Genomic DNA, 20,863 nt, shown 5'->3' on the forward strand with positions numbered 1-20,863 from the left:
AGATACCCAGAGAGTAGCATTAGGCGAGGCGCCCACCACCAGCACCTCCGTCTTGTCCCCATTAAGTTTCTGCCAATTTCGACCCATCCACTCACCCACGGCAGTCAGGCACTTATGAAGGTACGACGACACCTCATGGATTCATCCCACTTCTAAGCACTGCAATAATCAGTGTAATTTACTCACCAATATAATAGTACTCATTTGTATCAACCCCCCAAAGGATAAAGGGTTGAATAGCCCTGGCAGGATTCTAACCTGTGCTTAACCCATTGAGCAATCCTGTAATACTTTCATGTGCATACATCCACTGTGCAAAGTGTGGTGCTTCTAGACTGACGCTGCATATCATGTTTACAGTGTCTTTCAATGAGTGGAGACGGATGATAGATATGTTTGCACCTTTTTCTGCTTCAATGCCTTGCACATTTTCTGTCCCAGATTCCCAATGACCAGTTTACTCCACCTGTATCATGCAATGGTAAACACAAATATTCATTTCATCGAAATTCAGAATAAGGCAGCTTGTGTTGCCTGTAAAGGGCACAATGCAGGGCCAAGATTGCATTAGGCTACGCTGTTGCCAATTACATGCATTCAATTAATTATTTTGCAGGCAAAGATTTTGTTAATGTTTTTCACAGCGAGATTAGACGGTTGTTTTCTGAAACTACAATGTTTGCTGCACTCTACTCCATATTTAGGGGATAGATAATTCAAAAGGAGGATGTCACCCACACGTTTTTTTCCATGGTCTCCAAACATATTGGCGTGAGTGGGTTGCCACAAAGAGTGTATCTGCTTCATTGACCCTAGTGCCATTTCAAGACAAATTGACTCGCGCCGCACTCCGGGAACCCACTCTACAATCGGCTCCTTCTCATCTCTTTCTTTTTCCACACAAGTGTAGGCCTCCCTCATTGTAGTCATTTTCTTCTCTGTCCCTGCTCTCTCGCCTTATCTGTCTCTCTCAAATCTGTTCACCCCCTTCTCTTTCATGTTCCCTCTCTAGCCCCAACATTGCTTCTAGTTCTCGATCCGCTTCTTTTCTGCTTCCATCTAGCTTCCGCCTCTGGCAAGGACAGAACACTTAGGGCCTAATTCACAGAGCGTTGTTCAATGGGGGTTTGCCATTATAAAACACGTCTGTGAATTAGGCCCTTAATGTCTAGCTTGGCCAAAGCCAGACATTGCATTCCGGTATTAGCATAATTGACCTAAAACATTTTTTGACCATTTCTTTGCCGAATCTAATTAAATATATGTATATGGGGGAGGGTATGGGTATATATTAGCTTGAGGGGCAGTGGGGGTTGGTTTGGGGCTCTGTCCATTAATTTTAGACCAAAAAAAGGTCAAATGAATTCGATCAAATGTGATTAGGTCAAATATTTTAGGTCAAATAGACCCAATCCTGCACTGAACCTGCCTCAACCCCTAATTGGTTTGCCCACCTTTACTGCCCACTTCCTGCCAACCAAAATGAAGAAGAATCTTTCCTGGAACCCATCAACTGATGTACTGGACTTTTCCTCGGAGATGGTGAAAGACTGATCTTTTCAGATGAGTGTGACGTGCGGGGCTCTCCTTCTGCGGGTGCCGATTTTGATGGACTTCTCTGGAGGAGACCCAGTGTTCCACAGACCTCTGATTCCAGTGCTTCCATCCCATGTGCCCTTCCGCAGCTCAGCAGCAGGCGACCGGTGAGAGAGGCAGGGTGAATTTAGGCTAGCATGGAACATGCATTCCTGGGACAAATGGGGCTTGAAGGAAATGAGTAGAAATAGGGACGAGAAAAGCAAAAGAGGGGACATTAGGGACATGTTAGCAAAAAGGAAAAACTAACTAGAAGAGATTAGGAATACAAAGACCAAAATGGTAAGAAGAACAGAAAGAACATGATGAGGAACACAGTTGAAAAATGGAGAGAAGAGAAATGTGTATAATGAATGAAAGGACAGGGAGAGAGGGGAGGACGATACACGCATTATACGTACATCTAGGGCAGAATTGGTTCTTTATCCGGATAAAGGTCTCTGTGGGCCACCATAGAGGCTCCACCCTCTACGGTGGCCTCTCGCGTCTTGAAACACTTGTGTATAGGCACGCTATAAAGGCCTTGTCATATCACCCATCTCCACAGTCCAGCCATTCTCATATATCCACGCACTGCATACACCCATTAAAAATAAACAGTGATATATTATGAAGGAAGTGAACAGAAATGGTGTGCAGTCATAAAATCGAATAAATAATGTTGAATTACAAAGAAATCGAAAAAATGTCGAAAAAAAAGTTGAATGTTTTATTTTTTTATTTATATTTGTCTTTTGGGTTCCGCATGTAAAGAAAAAGGTTAAAAAAAGGGGTTGGGGGAACCCCCCTATTTCGAATAAAAAACGTAATAAAAAAGAAATTCAACTTTATTTTTCGACATTATTTTTTCGAATTTTTTTTTGGTTTTTTTTTATTTTTTTTTTTATTTTTTTTTTTTACTTTCAACATTATTGTATTCGATTTTATGACTATAAACCAACAGAAATATCTTACTGGAGTATTGAGCTGCAGTGAAGTGAATGGCCAACATCTAAACTTCTAAACTGCACGTGGAATGGTACAGATGTCTCAAGCCATAGGTGTGGGGTTGATGGAGGTGATCAGATAAGAGGCTACCCGCTCCTCCACATCCCCCCCCTCCATCTCCTGCAATTCTATCTTCAGGCCGCTTTACTATCCTAGTTTGTATATTGCTGCCGAGTTGTTTATGCATAGATCCTTAAAAGGTTTGATCCTTGCACAATTGGCCTTAATATGACTCCAACTGTTCCAAGGTTTTGCAAATTTTGCATAGGGGATTCATTTAGAACTATTCTCAAGAAATTATCCCATTAACCTCTCTTCTTAAGTAAGGATCCAAGTATACTATGTCGAAACGAACACACAAGGCTGTCTGCCATTTAAAATAGATGTTTATCATTCCTCCAGTCTTACACTTTTCCTTCCTTTTCTCAGTGGGATTCATCCAAATGCTGTGCAATGGGGTGATATTCTATAGGTATGCTGAGTTCTTCACCTATATAGTCTCGTTTATGATATGCTACACAGTGTGACATGTAAGAGATGGTTTTCTTTCAAAGGTTTCAGAATGTTATTTCAGGAAATGGTTGTCTTATTATTCCCATCATGATATTGCCATTTCATACCTTCCTCATATGAACGGTGACTTATATAGTCTGCCCGAAGGTCCTCCTGGTGTGTCGGGACTGGTGGAATTGTATTGCGGTGTGTTGTGAACATGTCTGCCAGATGTGCATGCAGTGGCATTTGATTGCACGTTACCGTTGTGCATGTGGTTTGGCGTCAGGCCTGAGAGGTGTAAAGGCGGTTTGCGCAGTCAGAATTTGAGCATGATACTTCACTAGAATTTCCATCTAGCATAAGGTGAGGCCCATGTGAATCCTTGGGACAGGGAGATGAATGTTCTGGGACGTGGGAAAGAGGAGCTATTTGATCCTCGCCGGTGCATCGATGGCTTTGAAGATTGATGAGGTCATGGGTAACGAGAACAATGGGGACAGACCATGGTGGCGGAAGGAGCCTACGGGAAGGCTGATGGGGGCTAAAGCAGGTGCTTTAAGTCTTTAACTCTATCCGGACTCTCGCTTCTTGACACCATGCTAGCACCACCACATCTCAACAATGTCACCTGTACCAACAGACCATGATGGCCTGGTGCTTAGTGCATAGTGATTGCATCCCTTCTTTCTCCCAGCTTTCCTGCCCCACATGTACCTTTCACGCAACTCATTCTTGGCTATGTCACCTATGATAAATGGCCAGACACAAACCAGTTTACATATCAGGTACACCAGGGGGTGCCTATCAATGCTACCTGACAAACGTTGGCCAACCCATTAATGGGGAACACGCCATCACATCTTGGGTCCATCACACAATCATGCTTCACTTATTTCCTGAGCACTGCTCTTTGGAGTTTCTGAAAGCTGCCTTCAAGGAAACATGTTTGTCTCCATGAGGAATCACATTTTCCTTTTTCTTTCATCGTGAACATTTTTCCAACATCACAATACACCTGCATATCTACACAATAGGACCACCTCTTCCCATATCTGCATAGTTCTCATCCTCTTCTGCCTCAATGTATCCCATCACTTCTTTGTTCCTGTTTATCCGTACTACTCTTCCTTACTCTAGATTACAGTCTGGGTATTCCTGGGGGGGGGGCACAATGCCCCTGTTTAGCAGACAAGGTCTCGGCTGTAGGACCACCGCTGTGCTGATTGACATCGCATATAAGACTCTTAACATCACATAGTACATTTCAGTCAGCTTCAATTAAGTGGTCGGACCAATAGCGGTTCCTTTTACCATCCTCCCTCTTTGCTTTCTTTACACTCCACTAGAGTGGGAAAATGTAGCTAATAGTTCAGAGAGGAATCCTAGGCTTACTGCATTAAAAAAAATGTTTGGACAAGCAAGCCACATTCATGTGCATAAAGGCATTTCCCAGTATCGAGACTATGGGCCTCATCACGAGTTGGGCGGTAGCCCTTAAATGCGGCGGTAACACTATTACCTCTGGATTTAAGGGTCCTCCCAAACATGAGTTGGCAGCATTTACCTCCAGCTCTAAGCTGGTGTAAATGCGCCGGAAAAATGCTGATTTTCAGCGCAATTGCCACGCGGTAATACCGCCAGCAGTAATTGCGCTGGACCCAATGGGGAACACCCAGTACCGCCCAACCCTTGATCCGGCACTAATAGCGCTAGACGGGGGGGCGGTAATGCAAATACAGTTTGGAGGTATCCCAGTTGGGATGCCTCCCAACTCGTGATGAGACCCTATATCAGTTGCCTGTTGACGCTCACCTTTATTGGGCAAAGATGGAGAAGCTCATGCATATTGCCATGAAACATTTCTGGGTAAGCAGAGTTTCCTACAAAGCAGATCTATGCTCCCTTCACAGAAATGGCAGACCAAACCCAGAATGCACATATGTGCAGCACACAGGACATATGTTAGAAGCTATCCAACACGAGGGCCATTGCATTTGGAGATTATAGACCACCTAAAAAAACATTCAGCTCCCATAATTACCAACTATTGTATTGTAGACACCACCCCGCTCAAGGAAAAGCTGGCTCATATTCATGGCTATTCTAAAGGACTTGGGAGCCCATGGCACAGACAAATTTGGCTCCCCTTGAAACCAACGTAATGAGGGCATCCGTGAACCTCTGATCAATCCCACCTCTCTTCCCTTTGTCGCAATCACAAACCCTAGATGGAAACGGTGCCTGTGCATGGGTAAAGTTAGCAGTCCATGGTGAGGGTATTTGTGTTCTAGCATAGGCACAGACACAGTTTCACAAAAACAGACATGTGGGAAGGTATGCTGGCTGTAGTATAGATGCAGGATACAGATCGGTAGCCATATGAACAAAATCACACATACACCAGCACAGACACAAAGTTCAGATTGAACATGACCTGGAAGGTCATTACACTGTTACGCTCACCTGGCCTCCACGGGGGTGTTGGGGCATGGTTGGGGCCCTCCCTGGAGTTGACTCCCCTGGATCCGGCTCTACCCTCAGCTGCTGTAGAGTGGACTGCTCTGGTCGCTGGCAAAGCACTGTTGTTTAGTAAAGATGAGCTCCCCGTCCTGCTTCTCTTCAGCAGGGGCGCTGTATATAGACCTAGTTACTTCACTGGTCCGTATACGTGATGGCCCAGACCTGCTGCGACCAATCCCCTTTTTGAGGTAAGTGTTCGTAATAATGATTATTGTTCGTAATTTTGCAATGTATTTTCCCACGGTTCTGGCTCGTAATTCTGATAATGTCTTTCTCTTTCCCAATAGATGTGAAGATGGCCCTGCACGGTCGCGGTGTTGGGAACGAGCCTGCACAGCGCCAGAAGGGTGATGGAGTGGCCCCACTGGCAGGTAAGTGAGTTTTTAGGTAAAACGCAAGGCTTAGGTATTGCACGGCCAAGCTTTAAATGTTTATGCAGTTACTACACTTGTGCTTCCTTTTCTTTTACAGAGTGATCCGGCGTCGACTGGTGGAGAGCGGTGGTCCGAAAACCTGTTAGCGGCTGGTAGATGGAAGATCCCTGAAGATCCTGACGAGAAGAAGACTCCTGCGTAGGCGTGCTCGGACAGGTGAGGACGAGACGAGCTGCAGGCGATGGATTTGAAGGAACAGGTAAGATGCGCACTGCGTTGAGAGCGATGGTATGGCTGGATTCAGATGAGATGCGCACGGTGCTGTGAGCGATGGTATGGCTGGATTCAGATGAGATGCGCGCGGTGCTGTGAGCGATGATATGGCTTGATTCAGGTAGGATGCGCACGTTGCAGATGATGCCCAGGCCCAGCGTGCAGAGCTGGAAGCAGGTAAGAGCTGGAAGCATGTAAAAGCTGTAGATGGCGGAGAGCGTTACGCTGCCCAGGGCAGATTAACGCGAAGCCTCTACATGCGGCTGGGGCTGGCTTAAATAGCCTGCCTCCTGCCACTCCCCTTTAGCCCCGCCTTGTGGCCCCACCTCACCACTCCCATAGGCTCCTGCACGTGCCTGCCAATGTCTTCTAATGGCCACGACCGGCCTGAGAGCACATGCCTTGGATTCAAAGTGTGCAGAGCACACTTTCTTATGAGCCTGGTGCCAAAGGCACCAGGACAGGGTCCATTTGGACCCTTTAGAGGATGAAAGTGTTGGCCCTGGGTTGGTGGCCATGACATACACCAGAGCATATGTGTTAAGTTCCGAGTTTAGAAGCAGCAAGGCAGGTACATGTCCTTACCATGGATACTGGACCCTGGTTGCGATTATGCATGGTCAAGCGTGAATAAAGAAAGGAATTAGATGCTGTGAGAAAAATACACATAGATCTATCATAGTGGCCGGAGACGGAGCAGGTTCACAAAAGGCACAAGTGCTGGATACAGGCAGCACATTGGGAGCAGCAAGGAAGGAACACATACTATAGCCTAGACAGAGGAGAAAGAGGGCAAAGGATACAGATAAAATGTCATCAGAAGGTGCACACATTCGAGTGTACAAGAGAACCATTGTTTTCGAATGGTGTTGCCATAGAGAGCAAATAAACACATTACTTTGTGGTGTTCAGTATATGAATGACCGCTGTTTTTATACATGAAACAACACTATAACCAGTTAAACCATGAGTGAGGCTTTCAAAGAGCCTACCCCGATAACTAAATCCTTCTTAGGGGCTGATGATTTAGAAAAGTGTAGAAACTGGCAATTTTGACCTAGTTGGCACTTAATTAAATCAGCTGCCCACAATCACACCCTTTGCTTACGTGGTGGAGCTGGCATTTGAGCCCAGTCTGCAATTCCAGTAATTCACCTCATTCCTTTTCAGCTCTTATCGTGTATATGGTTGCAATTATTTATGAATGTTTGCCTTTCGTGATCCACAATAATACCTTGTTTCTTGTACCTGCCTTTGGAAGTGCACAAAATACATGACAAACCATAAACCATGTTAACCAATGTTTTGAAAAAAAAATCTTTATAGAAACATGTTATGCAAAACGAGAACGTTTGAAGTGTATTTCCTCCACCAGAAATGGAAGTCTAGAAGTAAGAGAATACTAATTAAAATGTGAGCCTAAAAAAATATTTTCCTTGTTTTATCATTCCATTTTAAAGATGTGTTTTAAAGTATGTGATAAGGGCACCTTCCGATAGTTATTGTTTGCCAAACACTTGTCGGGTCTTATTCATGATGTGAAGATCATTAGAAAAAGTAGAAAACAGAACATTGTTTTTTGGGAAAGATTAGCAGTCCTGAACATTTGTTGACCAGAGACCTGTGACACTTGGCCAGCTTTCTTCTGCCAATGACCCAATCCCCTCAAATGATCTACATGAAAAAAAAGGTATGCAGTGGACAGACAATGACACTAGATTGTGAAAAGTCAAATCTTTTCACTGAAGACAGCACAGTACCTTACAGTGAAATAAGATCATCACAGTATGACCCAGTGGCAAATTTTGGATTTGCCCGAACACTTTGGTTCCACTATATTAAATTAGGCTACCTGTGAGCCTCGCCTGACTAATGCATTAATTTTTAAATAAATAAATAACGAATGGATTATGCACTTCATTCAGGGTGGCTGCCTAATTTGTACAATCCTTTGGCGGAACCAAGCTCTTTACGTGAACCATATTGTTGTTATGTTAGTTATTCAGGGCTAGCTTTTATGGTGACGGTACAGTGTTGTGTGGCACAGTTAGTGTTACTATCAGCCAAGTGTATAGCCTCAAGTTTAACAACCCCAGAGAGAGGAAAGGCTTGGAGCTATCTTTCCTGGTGTTTGAACTGGGATTACTCATATTAACACAGATTTCTCCAACAAGTGCTTAACACATTGTCAACATCAGTCAGACAGGAGTTTTTGAACCTCAGCCGCACACTATCCAATATTCTGACGTGATGATCATTTTTTGTTTTTTTAAAAAGGGTGACCTCTTTTCACCCGCAGCCAGGTGGGGCCCCTCCATGGGGCACGTGCCCTGTGTCCATCTCATTAGTACATCTCTGCTCAGATATTCTCAACTGCAAGGCTTCTGGGAAAGCAGCACTCGCAGCTTAATGCAGTCAATAAATGACTTTCACCCATCCTAGCCTGAGACATTTAACCACACCAGAAGGAGGATAGTATGGCTCCCAAAGCAGCCATCACAAAGCATGAATACTAAGGTGTACAGAAAACCAGCGGGGGGCTATGACCGACAATAAGGCCAAAATCTCTGCTAGACAAGAGTGATAGAATTCGTTAGTGGGATTACCATAAATGATTGCAGCCAGCAGCCCTTTGGTTTAATTAACCCAATTAAAGCACATTGATCGGAAGTGAAAACTAAATAAGCATCAGGACTGGTGCCACAATAGGCCAGTTCTACTCTGCTGTCTATTGTCCTGTAACAATCCATTTGAACATTTGGAATGAAAAAGTGCAATCAAGAGCTTCATACATTGTAGAACTTGTGAACGTTTGTTCCACAGCACTGTTTGTCCTTTTCGGGGCCAGCTGTCAGTCCTGAGTCAAATATCATAAACAAAGTAAACAAAATCCGTGTCTTGTCTTGGTTCTCTTTGCAAAGTTATGTTTTTCAAGGAGCAGGGAAAGTCAATTTAGAGACACTTTTGGTGGACAATTGCAGACCCAGATTCCTCGTACTCCTGCTTGCTGATCCACATCTGCTGGAAGGTGGACAGGGACGCTATGAGGGAGCCTCCACTCCAGGCAGAGTACTTGCGCTCAGGTGGGGCGATGATCTACAGAGAAGACATATGTACGATTACAACAATTCAGGATGATACAAACACTACAGAAATAACTCACTGTGTGACCATTCAACAGAGACCATAGACTAGAAACGACTTTAATGTCCAAGTCACTTTCCCATCAAGTTAATATAAGACCCGAGGTATTAAGAGAAGTGAAATCAAACTTTGCAGCCTGTATTTAGAAATATAGATGTTTAAATCTGCACTCTTGTCTAGGTTCTCAGGATATGTCTTGTTTAAGACTAACCTAGATTCAGAGTGATGTATCCATCCCGTATTCAATAGAGTACTTCACACAAAGTTCAGATTAAATGTACTCCCACTAGCTGAGTTTGCCTGGTGCTGGTCTCCAACATCTGACAAGTATCGCTCTTTTTGCCCCTCTCTTGCAGGTGAAAAGTATCAATGTTTTACTTGAATGTCCTAAATATACAGTTTTGAGGCGAAGCTGGTTATTACCAATACTTTATAAACCTCGGGCAAGCTCACTCTGTGACGCTTTTGCTACATGGGAGGATAGATCAGGGGCAACGTGCCCGCCTAAGCCGACACAGAGTAACAGAGGTTCGCTCCCCGGGTCCACGCTTAGAAACCTTTGGGTATTAAGTGCGTTATGAATGACCAATAATAATAATAATAATATGCAAAATGACAAGTTTCCCTGCAGTAGTATTTATAACAAGCTTTGTGATGAAGAATCAAATCAAATCAAGTCTTTGGGTATGTAAACAGTGAAAAGATCAACGTATTATCATTATTTATTTATTGGGCTTAGTTTGTATGAACCTTTCACAAAATACACATACCAATATAATATTAAAATATTACAAAACCAGTTCATGAAAACGTTCCAACAATGTTCCAAATAAATATATACATCTTCACATCCATTAATTTCACATAAAAAATGTTAAAACGTTAAGAACCAGTTAATCAATGCACACCCGTCTGATCATTTGACAACCCCACATCACATAAAAACGTAATGAAAGTGCTTCACGATATACCTACATACTCTAGAGTGCAATGTGTGTACAGTCAGTATTAACACAGTGATTCCAGAAATGAAGGGACTTGATTGCATCATAAGAATATACACATTTTGAATAATTGTACATATAGAGAAACCTCCATTTTCTGCATTCTGTAAACACGTGTTTAGCAGATTCCAATTGATTTGGAATCTGGCAAACACAACAATGGGGGTCATTACAAGGTTGGCGGTAGCCATGCCGCTTTTAGCGGCATGACTACCCCCTTACTGGCTACCGGGTCTGGGTTCCTCGAATGAGGAATTACCAGGCATTCCAACCTTGGAGAACCCGGTAATTCCTCATTCAAGGAACCCGGACCCGGTACATCCCCATTCCCATTCGAGCCCCCATAGGGCTAAAACCAGGTGTCCTTAGTGGGTCCCGCAAGCAGAACTTGTAATGAGGCGGTAAGGGGTTGATGGCTCCGGCACTGTTACCGGCGCCGTTAACCCCTTACCGCCAAGGTCGTAATGACCTCCTATATCTTTAAGCAACTCAAAAGTCAGGTCACTGTTCCTTCAACCTTTGACTCCCCCCTTCAACCTCTAAGTTTTCCCAGAGTAGCACTAAAAATCGGGCACTTGGGGAAAACCCCTGTTTTCATATAGAGTTCACCTCTTCTTTTTAGGGCTAACCCTCTCAAAGAGATTAAACCAAGCTCCACATGTAAACATTCCATTGAGGTGGAGGGGGCAAACCCTGGCTTTCCACCAGGAAAACCTTTCTATCTTGTTTAACCAGTCCAAATCAAGCATGGCTAGGGCCTCCAAAGCATAAAGAATAGATGGACAGAAACCCTGTTTATACAAGATTAATATACCCTTTTGTAAGCTAAGTAATGATTGGTGGGTCTGGTGCACATCATCCTTTAGGATGTGGAAGCGCCTGCGTGGGTCCGCCCACGCCTCCGATAATTGAAAGAAAGAAAGAAAGAAAGAGAAAACCCAGCATACTGTCGAGCAAAGTTTTGTATTAAATAAGTGACTTGTCTCGCTTTCCTCGTTTTAATTTCTAGAATATGGGAATAGCTCACGCAAGCGCTAATTTCCAAATTGAAATACGGATAATGATCGATATGGTGGAGTGTGCCTAATTCAGAGGTCATAGTTAACTTATTTGCACTCATACCATGCACTAACATCACTCTGGATGTATCAAGGTAAATTGTCATTCCATCTCGAAAGAATAATATTTTATCTCTGATAACATCTCTTTCATTCCGCTCATAAGTCTAATTGAAAATGACCAAGACAGCATATAGTATGGCCGTGATCTGAATATTGCCAATCTTTGGTGAGCAATTTGCCTTAGCCCTCAAACAAAGAGGCACATTCGTCAGGTACAAGTTGCACAATAGGGGAGCCAGCACACAACCTTGCTTGACTCCCGTATTGACTGGCACCGAAGTAGACAAGCGACCGTTGTTGTCTAAACAAATCTTTGCAGAAGTATTACAATGCAGGGCAATAATGGCACAAACCAACCATTCACAACACCCTAGAATCCTCAACATACTCCATAAAATGCTACCGTTATTTCGGTTAAAAGCTGAGCGGAAATCTACATAAGTAAAATAGAGTACAGGGGTCTCCCTACGACTAGCTCTCTGGATTAAACTATCTAGGAGTCTTATATTGTGAGTGGTTGCAGAACCAGGCCGGCTTCGTGGTGTGTGCCTTCCTCCCGGGTCTCGGACAGAAGGGGCACCCATCTACCACCAATCTGCATTGAAATAGATGAGGAAAGGGAAGAACACTCCACAATAGAGTGCTACATTCGCAGGGAAGACGTCCAAAACTCACTGGTGGGTCTGAGTGTGTTTAGGGCAGAGTTGGGGGCTGCCCGCAAGGGCCCCTCAGGTCGGGAAAGAACTACAGCTGAGGCAACGGCCTGGCACCGACAGGATCCCAAGGAGACAAAACCACATTTGCGAAGGAGCGACCCGGTTGCCCCCTACTCATAAATCGTCCCTCCGTGGTGTGGGCCCCCGACATAGGGGTGTATGCCCACTGCAGGGGTGGAGACTGTAGACACAAAACCAGGGAGGACACTGGGCCATTGGAGGAGGCGCTGACCAGACCTGGCACCACCCTCTTGGAAGGGAACTGTAGCGGACAGGATGTATTTGAGCCCACATACGGGTCAACAATACGTTGTGCATGGAAACAACATGGAAATTGGCCGCATATTAATACACCCCACATCGTTCTGGCCCTGGGACCCTGACCCAGTCCGAAATGGCGGCATCAGCAGTGGAGTCAGCGGCAACCAAAGGAGATGTGACAGCTCTGATGGAAGAAATAAGGAACATGAGGGTAGACATTGGTGGAAGGGTCGACAAATTTACTCAGAGGATAGACAAGATGGAGGAGCGACTGGAGGAAGTTGAAAACAATCAGACCTCATTGAATACCTTAGAAACACAAATGGACCAAAGAATAGTGGAAACGGAGAGTCGCGAAGAGGAATTCCGTTTAATGATGGACGACTTGGAAAATCGTGACCGACGGAACAACATGAGGATATTTTGCATCCCAGACAAAGAAGGGGAGTCGGAGCAGGACCTGAGAAGAACCCTCCATGAAGTAATGAAGTTGGTATTTGATGATGACTCTCTTGATCAGGCGAAGATCGAGAGGATACATAGGGCCAGGGGGGTCAGCTGGTGGTCCCAGGACTGTCCTAGCCCGGTTCCATAACTATAGTGACAAAACCAAGATATTGGAGAAAGAGAAGCAGAAGGGCCCAATCACCCTTGGCTCGGCGAGAGTGGCGATTTTCCAAGATCTATCCTCTCTGGCTCTGGCTAGGAGAAGGATGTGCATGCTCTTGACGGAGTGGCTACAGGACAAAGGAGTGCATTAACGATGGGGTTTCCCGTTCTCCTTTACATTTTAACTGGATGGGCATAAACAGAGGTTTAGAACCGAGAGAGACATCCGCAGATGCATCTCCGAATTGTTGGGTGATCCCGAGAGTGCATACAATTGCGAGGATGGGGCGGATGATTGTAAAGACTGGTAGGGGGTGTCTGTACCTCCGCTCTCTATATGGTACAGGAGAGGCACAGCGGACCCCAGCCAAGATTCTCTATAAGGTAGCAATGGATGAGCAATCAAGGCCTAGCTTCTCAGGAGGTGATGCAGGCTGGTTCTTAAGTACAGTGTAGTCCCCGAACCCCCACAAAGGAATGTCCACACACTGTATTACTGAAAACACAGTCTTTATATAATTAATATTCAAAGGTACGTACACGATCACAATAACGCTCTTTGTACTCGGAAGTCAATAATGATAAATATATACAATTCTAAAGTGGTACCACCAATGTTATCAAATCTCATTAAAGTGCATCAACTGTACGGTTAAAATGTCACACAGATTAATAACGAGAAAACCAGCAATAGAGATAGGAAGGAACGCAAGATGGTTGAAACAGCAGGCAGAATACTGGCCCCGTACCCTAGACACAGTTCTGTGTGGAGATCCCCCCACCTGGGCAACCTGTAAAATAAGATATATCGCACAAGCCCAGTCCATATGTTCAATAGTCTCACTTCTTCCTATTAAGGTTTTTACCCCCCCAATGTACCTGGTGGAGTAGAGTTCTCCGACGATGCGTCGACCGATCCTTCTTGAGTGTCTCCCTTTCAGGCGGGAGCCACGGATCGTCGAGAGGTGTCAGGGAACTTGGCGTTCGTTGTCGGGGAATCGACGGCCCTTCTTGAGTGCACTTCCTTTAAGGCAGGAGTCGCGGGTCGTCTAACGTCCGACGGTCAACAGGGTGAACTACGGCAGGGAAGTGGCAGCTTCGTTCCTAGCGGTGCTCGTCGACAACAGAGCGTTGGCGTCCTGCAAGGAAGAGGCGTGCGGGGACCTCAGTGACGATAGTTCTGGACCGCAAAGAGATGATGAAGAACTGTGGCCCAGCAAGGGCGTCGAGTCGTCGGCGTCTCTGCGGTCTTTAGGTGGCGGGAAACCCACCGGTGGATGCTCCTCGGCGGGTCGACGGTCGGGCCTTCTCCAGCGGGAGACAAGCGGATGACGATGCAGACGAGAGCGTCCGATGATCAATTGAAGTTCTTAGGCAAACGGGAGCATGGCGGCTCCGGTCGGCGACGGCGGTCGTCGACAGTGGCGGACAACAGTCCGGGTGCTTCTCTTGGGAGTTCCGCAGAAGTCCCCTTATCGGGTCGGCAGCCTGTCGAAGGTCTGTCTACCAGGGAGCGTTGGCCAAGATCAGCTGTGCACGATGGTCCCTCGTAGCTCGGGAAGAGGGCACCTTACCAGGTCCTCTCTGGGTCAGTCCTTGCAAAAACAGCAGCCTTCAGATTGCGTGGGAGAGCCACAGCACTCCTTCTCGTCCAGCGGGGGTTTCAAGGTCAAGCGTCAGTTACTCCAGTTACTCGTCGTAGTGGACTTCAGCTTCTGAACACGATTCCTAGCAGTGAGAGGTCCCCAGATATACTGTTGATCTCCCATTCATTCCGCTGGGTCACACTCAAGCATCCAATCACGACTACGGGCATTCATGCAGGCCGGCAGCCAATCAGGCATACGAGGTATTCAGGCCATTCACTTCTCTCCAGACACTCACAACAAGTTATGTGTATTGGGACAAGTACCGACCCATTCAACACTCCAAGCTGCATTCATACCGGTTTCGGGCAGGGTTGTCTCAGTCATTGTGTCAACCACCAGATACTAGACACCCACAACACAGAATGCATATTCGTCACACACTCTATTCACCCAGCTCCCACCCACAGGAGGTACCCACAACATACATCACCGGTAAGGTTCCAGCTAGTCTGGACGGGCCTTCACAACAACACCATATACGGCATTTCCACCCAACAGCCAGTCAGGGGGAAGGGACAGAGTCAGGGCTTCCCAGGACTTTGGGAAAACAAGGTATTGGGGAATAGAAAGCAAGAGGCCACAGGGGCCATCTTGTTTTCCATCAGAAATCAACGGATCCCAATGGCAGGGCCGGGGTATCCCAAAATGGAGGATACTCCGCGCACCTGTCAATTTCAGCATGGAGCTGCCACCAGCCCATACCCTGCTCTGCGGGCCACCCACAGGTGCCCAAAAACATACACTAGGGGCACAGGGTTGTACCCCCACCCATGGGTGCCATAAGGGTATCCCACGGGTCCGTTCACCAAACCAAAAGAAAGAGAGCTGCACCGCCAGGAGTCCCACATGAACTCCTGTGTGGAAAACATGACAGAACACACGATAAAAACCAGTAAAGGACAAGGATACGGAGGCCCTGTCCCTCCGATGCATTTCCAGCATCACAATGATGACAGGGAATGGCATACCCAGGGACCTAGATGGAGGCGCATGCCGGGCTCCAAGAAGTATAGAAGAATGAAAGCCTTGCCGTGGTGGAAATTTGAAACTCATGGGGTATATTTTAATGTTGTTAAATGTGTATGTAGTGGCTGTTGAGAGGTCTACACTTAGACGTGGGGGCCCAGTGAGGGCTCGGGGTGATCCCATTTTGAGGATATCCAACCCAGGAGACTATGGGTCCTGAGGGGCATGAGGGGGCTTGGTGGAGACTCGACCTGATGGGAGGGAGCAGGGGGTAGGGGCTCAATGGGACGAGGTGGTGTAATGGTGGGACAGTGGGGTGAACTGTCCCTGCTGGTGGTCTGAGTTCAGTCTGGTGATGCTAACCAGGCAGTGTCAGACATCTCTAAGGGGTGGGGAGGGGACTGGGGGGCAGGAACAAGGTCTTCTTTAAGTTAAGGATGAGTGGCAGTGGGGAGGTGGGGATTGGGGCATGGCCGCCCGGGGATGGCTGTGGGGAGAAGGACCCGGTAAATCGGGAATGGTCGTAAACTCAGGAGCTGGTGGGAACGACCTGCTTAGGGTGGGTACAGTAAACGTCAAGGGAATTAATTCACCCACAAAAAGGTCATTGGTGGCAATGGAATTTCGCATGGCGGGTTTGGATATGATGTTCCTTCAGGATACCAAATACGCCAGCGGCGACGAACAGGGGTTGATCGCGAGGAGACTGGGACAGGAATACTGGGGGAACGCGGGGGTCAGTATCCTCTTCAGGAAAGGTCTGCAAATGGAGGTGAGCAAAGTGTAGGTAAATGTTGAAGCTAGGGCCTTACTGGTTGCTAGCTTGATACAGAATGTGAGTGTCACGCTGGCTACAGTGTATTGCCCCAATACGTGCCAGCAGTGATTCCTGCAAAAGACAATGCCGATAATAATGCTCAAGGCCTCCGGCCAAATGATCTTAGGGGGTGATTTTAACATATGGGCAGATATCAAGTTGGACAGGAAGCAGGAGGGTCTGATGCGCAGGAACCACAGGGGAAGAGGGTGCGGGGGACATGGGGATCCTAGATGGGTATGGGCTCAGGGATGTATGGAGGGCCCACAATCCGAATGAGAAAGGGTATACCCCCACATGGTACATTCACCAGAATCGATTATTTGTATGTCTCGGGAGGGTTAAGGGAGACGGCGTTGGGCTCAGAGATCTCCCCGGTTGCATGGTCAGACCATTATATGGTAACGGTGGATTTAGACTGGGCAGATCTCCCACGCAGGCTGTCAAAGTGGAGATGTAATAAGTCGCTCTGGAAGGACCCTGTGTTTCAAGAGGAGATGTCTGAGGAAATAGGGGAGTACTTCCGACTTAACAACACAGGAGAGGTCCCGAGGACGATGGTCTGGGAAGCTGGGAAAGCGACATGGAGAGGGATCCTAATAAGAGAGGGCGAGAGGAGAAAAGATTGAGGGGGGAGAGTGACCGCCTCGACAGGGCGGCGACGGAGGCCACAGTGGAGAGGGAGACCAGGGTCCCAGAAGCCAGGCGGAAAAGGCAGGAGCTTAGACTACTCGAGGAATGCCAAATAGTCAGGAAATTGCAGTTCTTGAAACAAAAATGTAATGAGAAGGGGACAAGGCAGATGCACTGCTGGCAGCTACATTACGAGGACAGCGATCTGAGAGGCGGGTGTCGGCCATAGATGAGGGTGGGGTGGCTGGAGCACCTGGCGCGGAGGTGATCCTGGATGCTTTCGCAACCTTCTATTAGACCCTATACAAATCAGAGGACACACCGGGGAGTATGGACATACCTAGCCGATACGCACATCCTGAGACTCGCTTGTGAGGAGGTGGACGCAATGGACACCAGAATTACTGCCGAAGAAATTAAGAGGGCAGTGGCACACTTGCCGCTGGGGAAGGCCCTGGGGAAGGATGGGATACAGCAGGCTTCTTTAAATAATTTCTTTCCCCTCTCCTCCCATTTATGGTTGAACTCTTTCACGATATCTTTGAGACAGGGGAAGCCTCTGAATCAGTCTCACAGTCGTTAATTACGGTAATTCACAAGGAAGGCAGGGATCCCAAATGGTGTGGTTCTTACCGTCCCATATCGCTTATGAATATTGACGCCAAAATCTACACGAGGGTACTGGCGGCGAGACTAGAAATACATATGCCGCACTTGATACACCCAGATCAAGTTGGACGTCAGGGAGCTGATACCATGCGGAAGACTGCATTTGATTCACGAACCACAGAAAATGGGCGATGACCCAGCCCTTCTTTCATTTGGTGCTGGGAAGGCACTGGACAGAGTTGCATGGGGTTTCCTCGAGGGGGTCCTATGCAAGGTAGGGCTGGGCCCGAAGTTCAGGAGGGGAATAAGGGCGGTGTACACCTCACCCAAGGCGTCAGTGGCCATAAACAGAGTATACTCACGGTGGTTCACCTTAAGCAGGGGCACGAGGCAGGGCTGTCCCCACTTGCCAATTCTATTTGCCCTCTCCCTGGAACCGTTTGCAGAGATAATTAGAAGGGACCTTCAAGTGCTAGGCCTCATGGCTGGAGGGGTGGAATATAAAGTGGTCCTATATGCAGACGACTTGTTGCACATAAGGCACCCCTTGACCTCCATACCCCGGGAGATCCAGTTGATTGAACAGTATGGTGAGTTGTCTGGCTTCAAGATCAACAGGGCCAAGTCAGTCCTGTTTCCACTGAAGGCGCTTGCACAGGGAGGGGACAACAGATTTGGTCCACTGGGCATTACGGTTAAATGGGACACGTTGAGATACCTGGGTATCAACCTCACGAGAGAATTGAGGGACCTATTTGGGGCTAATTTCCCCCCACTCATTGCCAGTTTGAGGGCCGATCTTGAAAGATGGGAGAAACTGACTATATCCTGATTGGGGAGATTAAACGCCCTGAAGATGGTTTGCCTCCCTAGATTTTTATATGCATTTGAAATACTCCAAATCCACCCCCACAGCCCCCCCGAATCCTTTTTTTGTGAGACAAAGCGGGCAATGTTGAATGGCAGGGTAAGAAAGCGAGACTAGTGTATGATGTCCTTACACTGTCCAAAGATAGAGGGGGTGGGACTCCCGAACCTGAAGAAGTACAATGAAGCAACAAAGTTGAGGGTCCTTATACCTCACCAGTGGGTCAATTTGGATAACAACAATCTTGCCCCCGCAACGGTCGTGGAGTAGTTTTGGGCACTGAGGACAAGGCTTTCACGCAGGCTCAAGGACCACCCGATCCTGGGCACCATATGGGTGATTTGGCGAGAGCAGGCAGAAATGCAAGGAGTGACCTTATGGCCATCTCCCCTGAGTCATATATGGGCACCCGGGGTCCGTGAGGCTCTCCCGAATCCTGGCATTCTTCATACCTGGTTTGAGGTGGGACTGGAGAGGGTGGGTCAACTCTGGAAAGGGGACTCCTTTATCACGATCGCAGACCTGGAAGAACCATTGGGTATAGGTCCCCGCTCGATCTTTCATTACCTCCAGCTAAAGGGTGTCATTACGGACGAGAAAGGGAGGGAGAAGATTCAGAGAGACCTCACCACTTTTGAAGAGCTTCTAGACAAATGGAGGGGTACTAAGGGTTTGATCTCAGCCACGTATGGCGCACCGGTGAATGCTGGGAAGGGATCAACTGAGAGTCTGATGCAAAGATGGGAAAGGGACGTGGGAATGGACATAGAACCTGAGCTTTGGGAGAGAATATGCAAAGGGACCTTGCAAGTATCGATCGCCAGCCAGTACAAACTGCACACCATTAAGCTTCCCCATAGATGGCAATACGACCCTGTTAGGTTATCAAAGATGTTTCAATCATCCAGCCCAGGGTGTTGGCGCCTGTGTGGGGAGAGGGCCGATTACTGGCATATATGGTGGGGTTGTCCACGTATCAAGGTGTTTTGGGCAGAAGTCCTATGCTGGATCAAAGATGTAGACAGGATTTGTCGTAATAATACGCCACTCCTGATACTATTTGAGCTGGAGGAAACTGGGGGGGAATTGACAGGGGTTGCAGCGCCTCTCCTGCTGGCCACACGGGCCTGCCTAGTAATGCAATAGAAAGGGACCAAAACACCAGGCAAGAGGGAATGGATTAATGTTGCCTTAAACATATGTGCAATGGAGGGGATATGGGAAAGCAGTGCTGCATGAAATATTGTGGGGGGACTTTATGGCAAAATATGTGAATAAGTAATAAAAATTGCCTTGTAAATCATGCAGACAGAGAGTCAGCGCGCTCGGATGGACTCACCCAAGTTGGTTAACACCGCAAATTAGAGAAAGCCTCCCCTGAGGTTGCCAAAGACAATACTAAAAGACAAAAAGAGGACCGACTCTGCACATGCCACAGCTGATGGAAGTTGTAACTGTAGTATTTCGCTAAAGAAGCCACTGTTCAACAGGGGGGGTAGGGAGATGGAAGGGGGCAGGGAGAAAAGCAGTACTGGTTTAAGGGTGTGATGTGGGGGGGAGGGATGGCGGGACGACTTGTTTTATGTCATAATCCTTGTTCATATGTTAATGTTTTATCTGTTTAAAAACTGCAACAAAATAAAGTTTACAAATAAAAATCCATAGTGACAGACCTTTGTGAAATATTTTTTAAAGTTCAGACCAATTTATGTTTGCATCTCGGTCCAAACAAGCTCGACCAATGGTAAGCAATTTAGGGTCTAATGGTAGTGACTCAGCGACATCAGCTTTCTTCCCAGCTATACAACATTCAGCTGAGTGAGCCCTCCAATGTTTAGGGTCTCGTTGTACCTTGTAGTGATGATGGGGCTCCCAATCCCTGCCATCGATATTAGTCAGGGCCGGCCTTAGGGGCAGCAGCGCCCTGGGCGAATTGGCACCCCCTTCTTCCCCCGCGTGCCCCTGGTCAATAGAAGGGGGGGCAGGAAGTGCAACTTTTATTTATTTATTTTTAAACCTCCTCGCTCCGGCGAGGAGGTAATGATATGAATAGGGTGCATCAGCACCCTGTTGTTGTTGAATGCGGCACCCGCCGCGCCTTCTGCCACTATGCCAGTTTGGGGGAGCCCTTGAAAGACTCCCCTGAGCTGGCGTGGCGGGGGGCTAATGGTGCCTTTTGTTGTTGATGGTGCCCGCGGCGGAGGGGCGCATTTGGTGACAA

The 20,863-nt window shown here is 47.1% G+C and overlaps 2 protein-coding genes across 2 annotated transcripts in view; one reads left to right on the forward strand and one right to left on the reverse strand.

The window, feature by feature from the left end:
- The window catches only part of LOC138567390 (actin, cytoskeletal 3-like), a 510,127-nt gene that overhangs the window by 99,138 nt on the left and 390,126 nt on the right, over positions 1-20,863 (forward strand). The window lies entirely within an intron of this gene.
- LOC138567386 (actin, cytoplasmic 1-like) overlaps positions 7,573-20,863 on the reverse strand; it is a 101,789-nt gene continuing 88,498 nt past the window's right edge. The window contains exon 6 of the mRNA XM_069645549.1: positions 7,573-9,341. Within this exon, the coding sequence (XP_069501650.1) occupies positions 9,198-9,341 (144 nt within the window). The 3' untranslated portion in view covers positions 7,573-9,197. The remainder of the gene's footprint in view (positions 9,342-20,863) is intronic.

The sequence above is a fragment of the Ambystoma mexicanum genome, chromosome 2p, assembly GCF_040938575.1.
Source record: "Ambystoma mexicanum isolate Mex_15411 chromosome 2p, UKY_AmexF1_1, whole genome shotgun sequence".
NCBI classification, from domain to species: Eukaryota; Metazoa; Chordata; class Amphibia; order Caudata; family Ambystomatidae; genus Ambystoma; species Ambystoma mexicanum.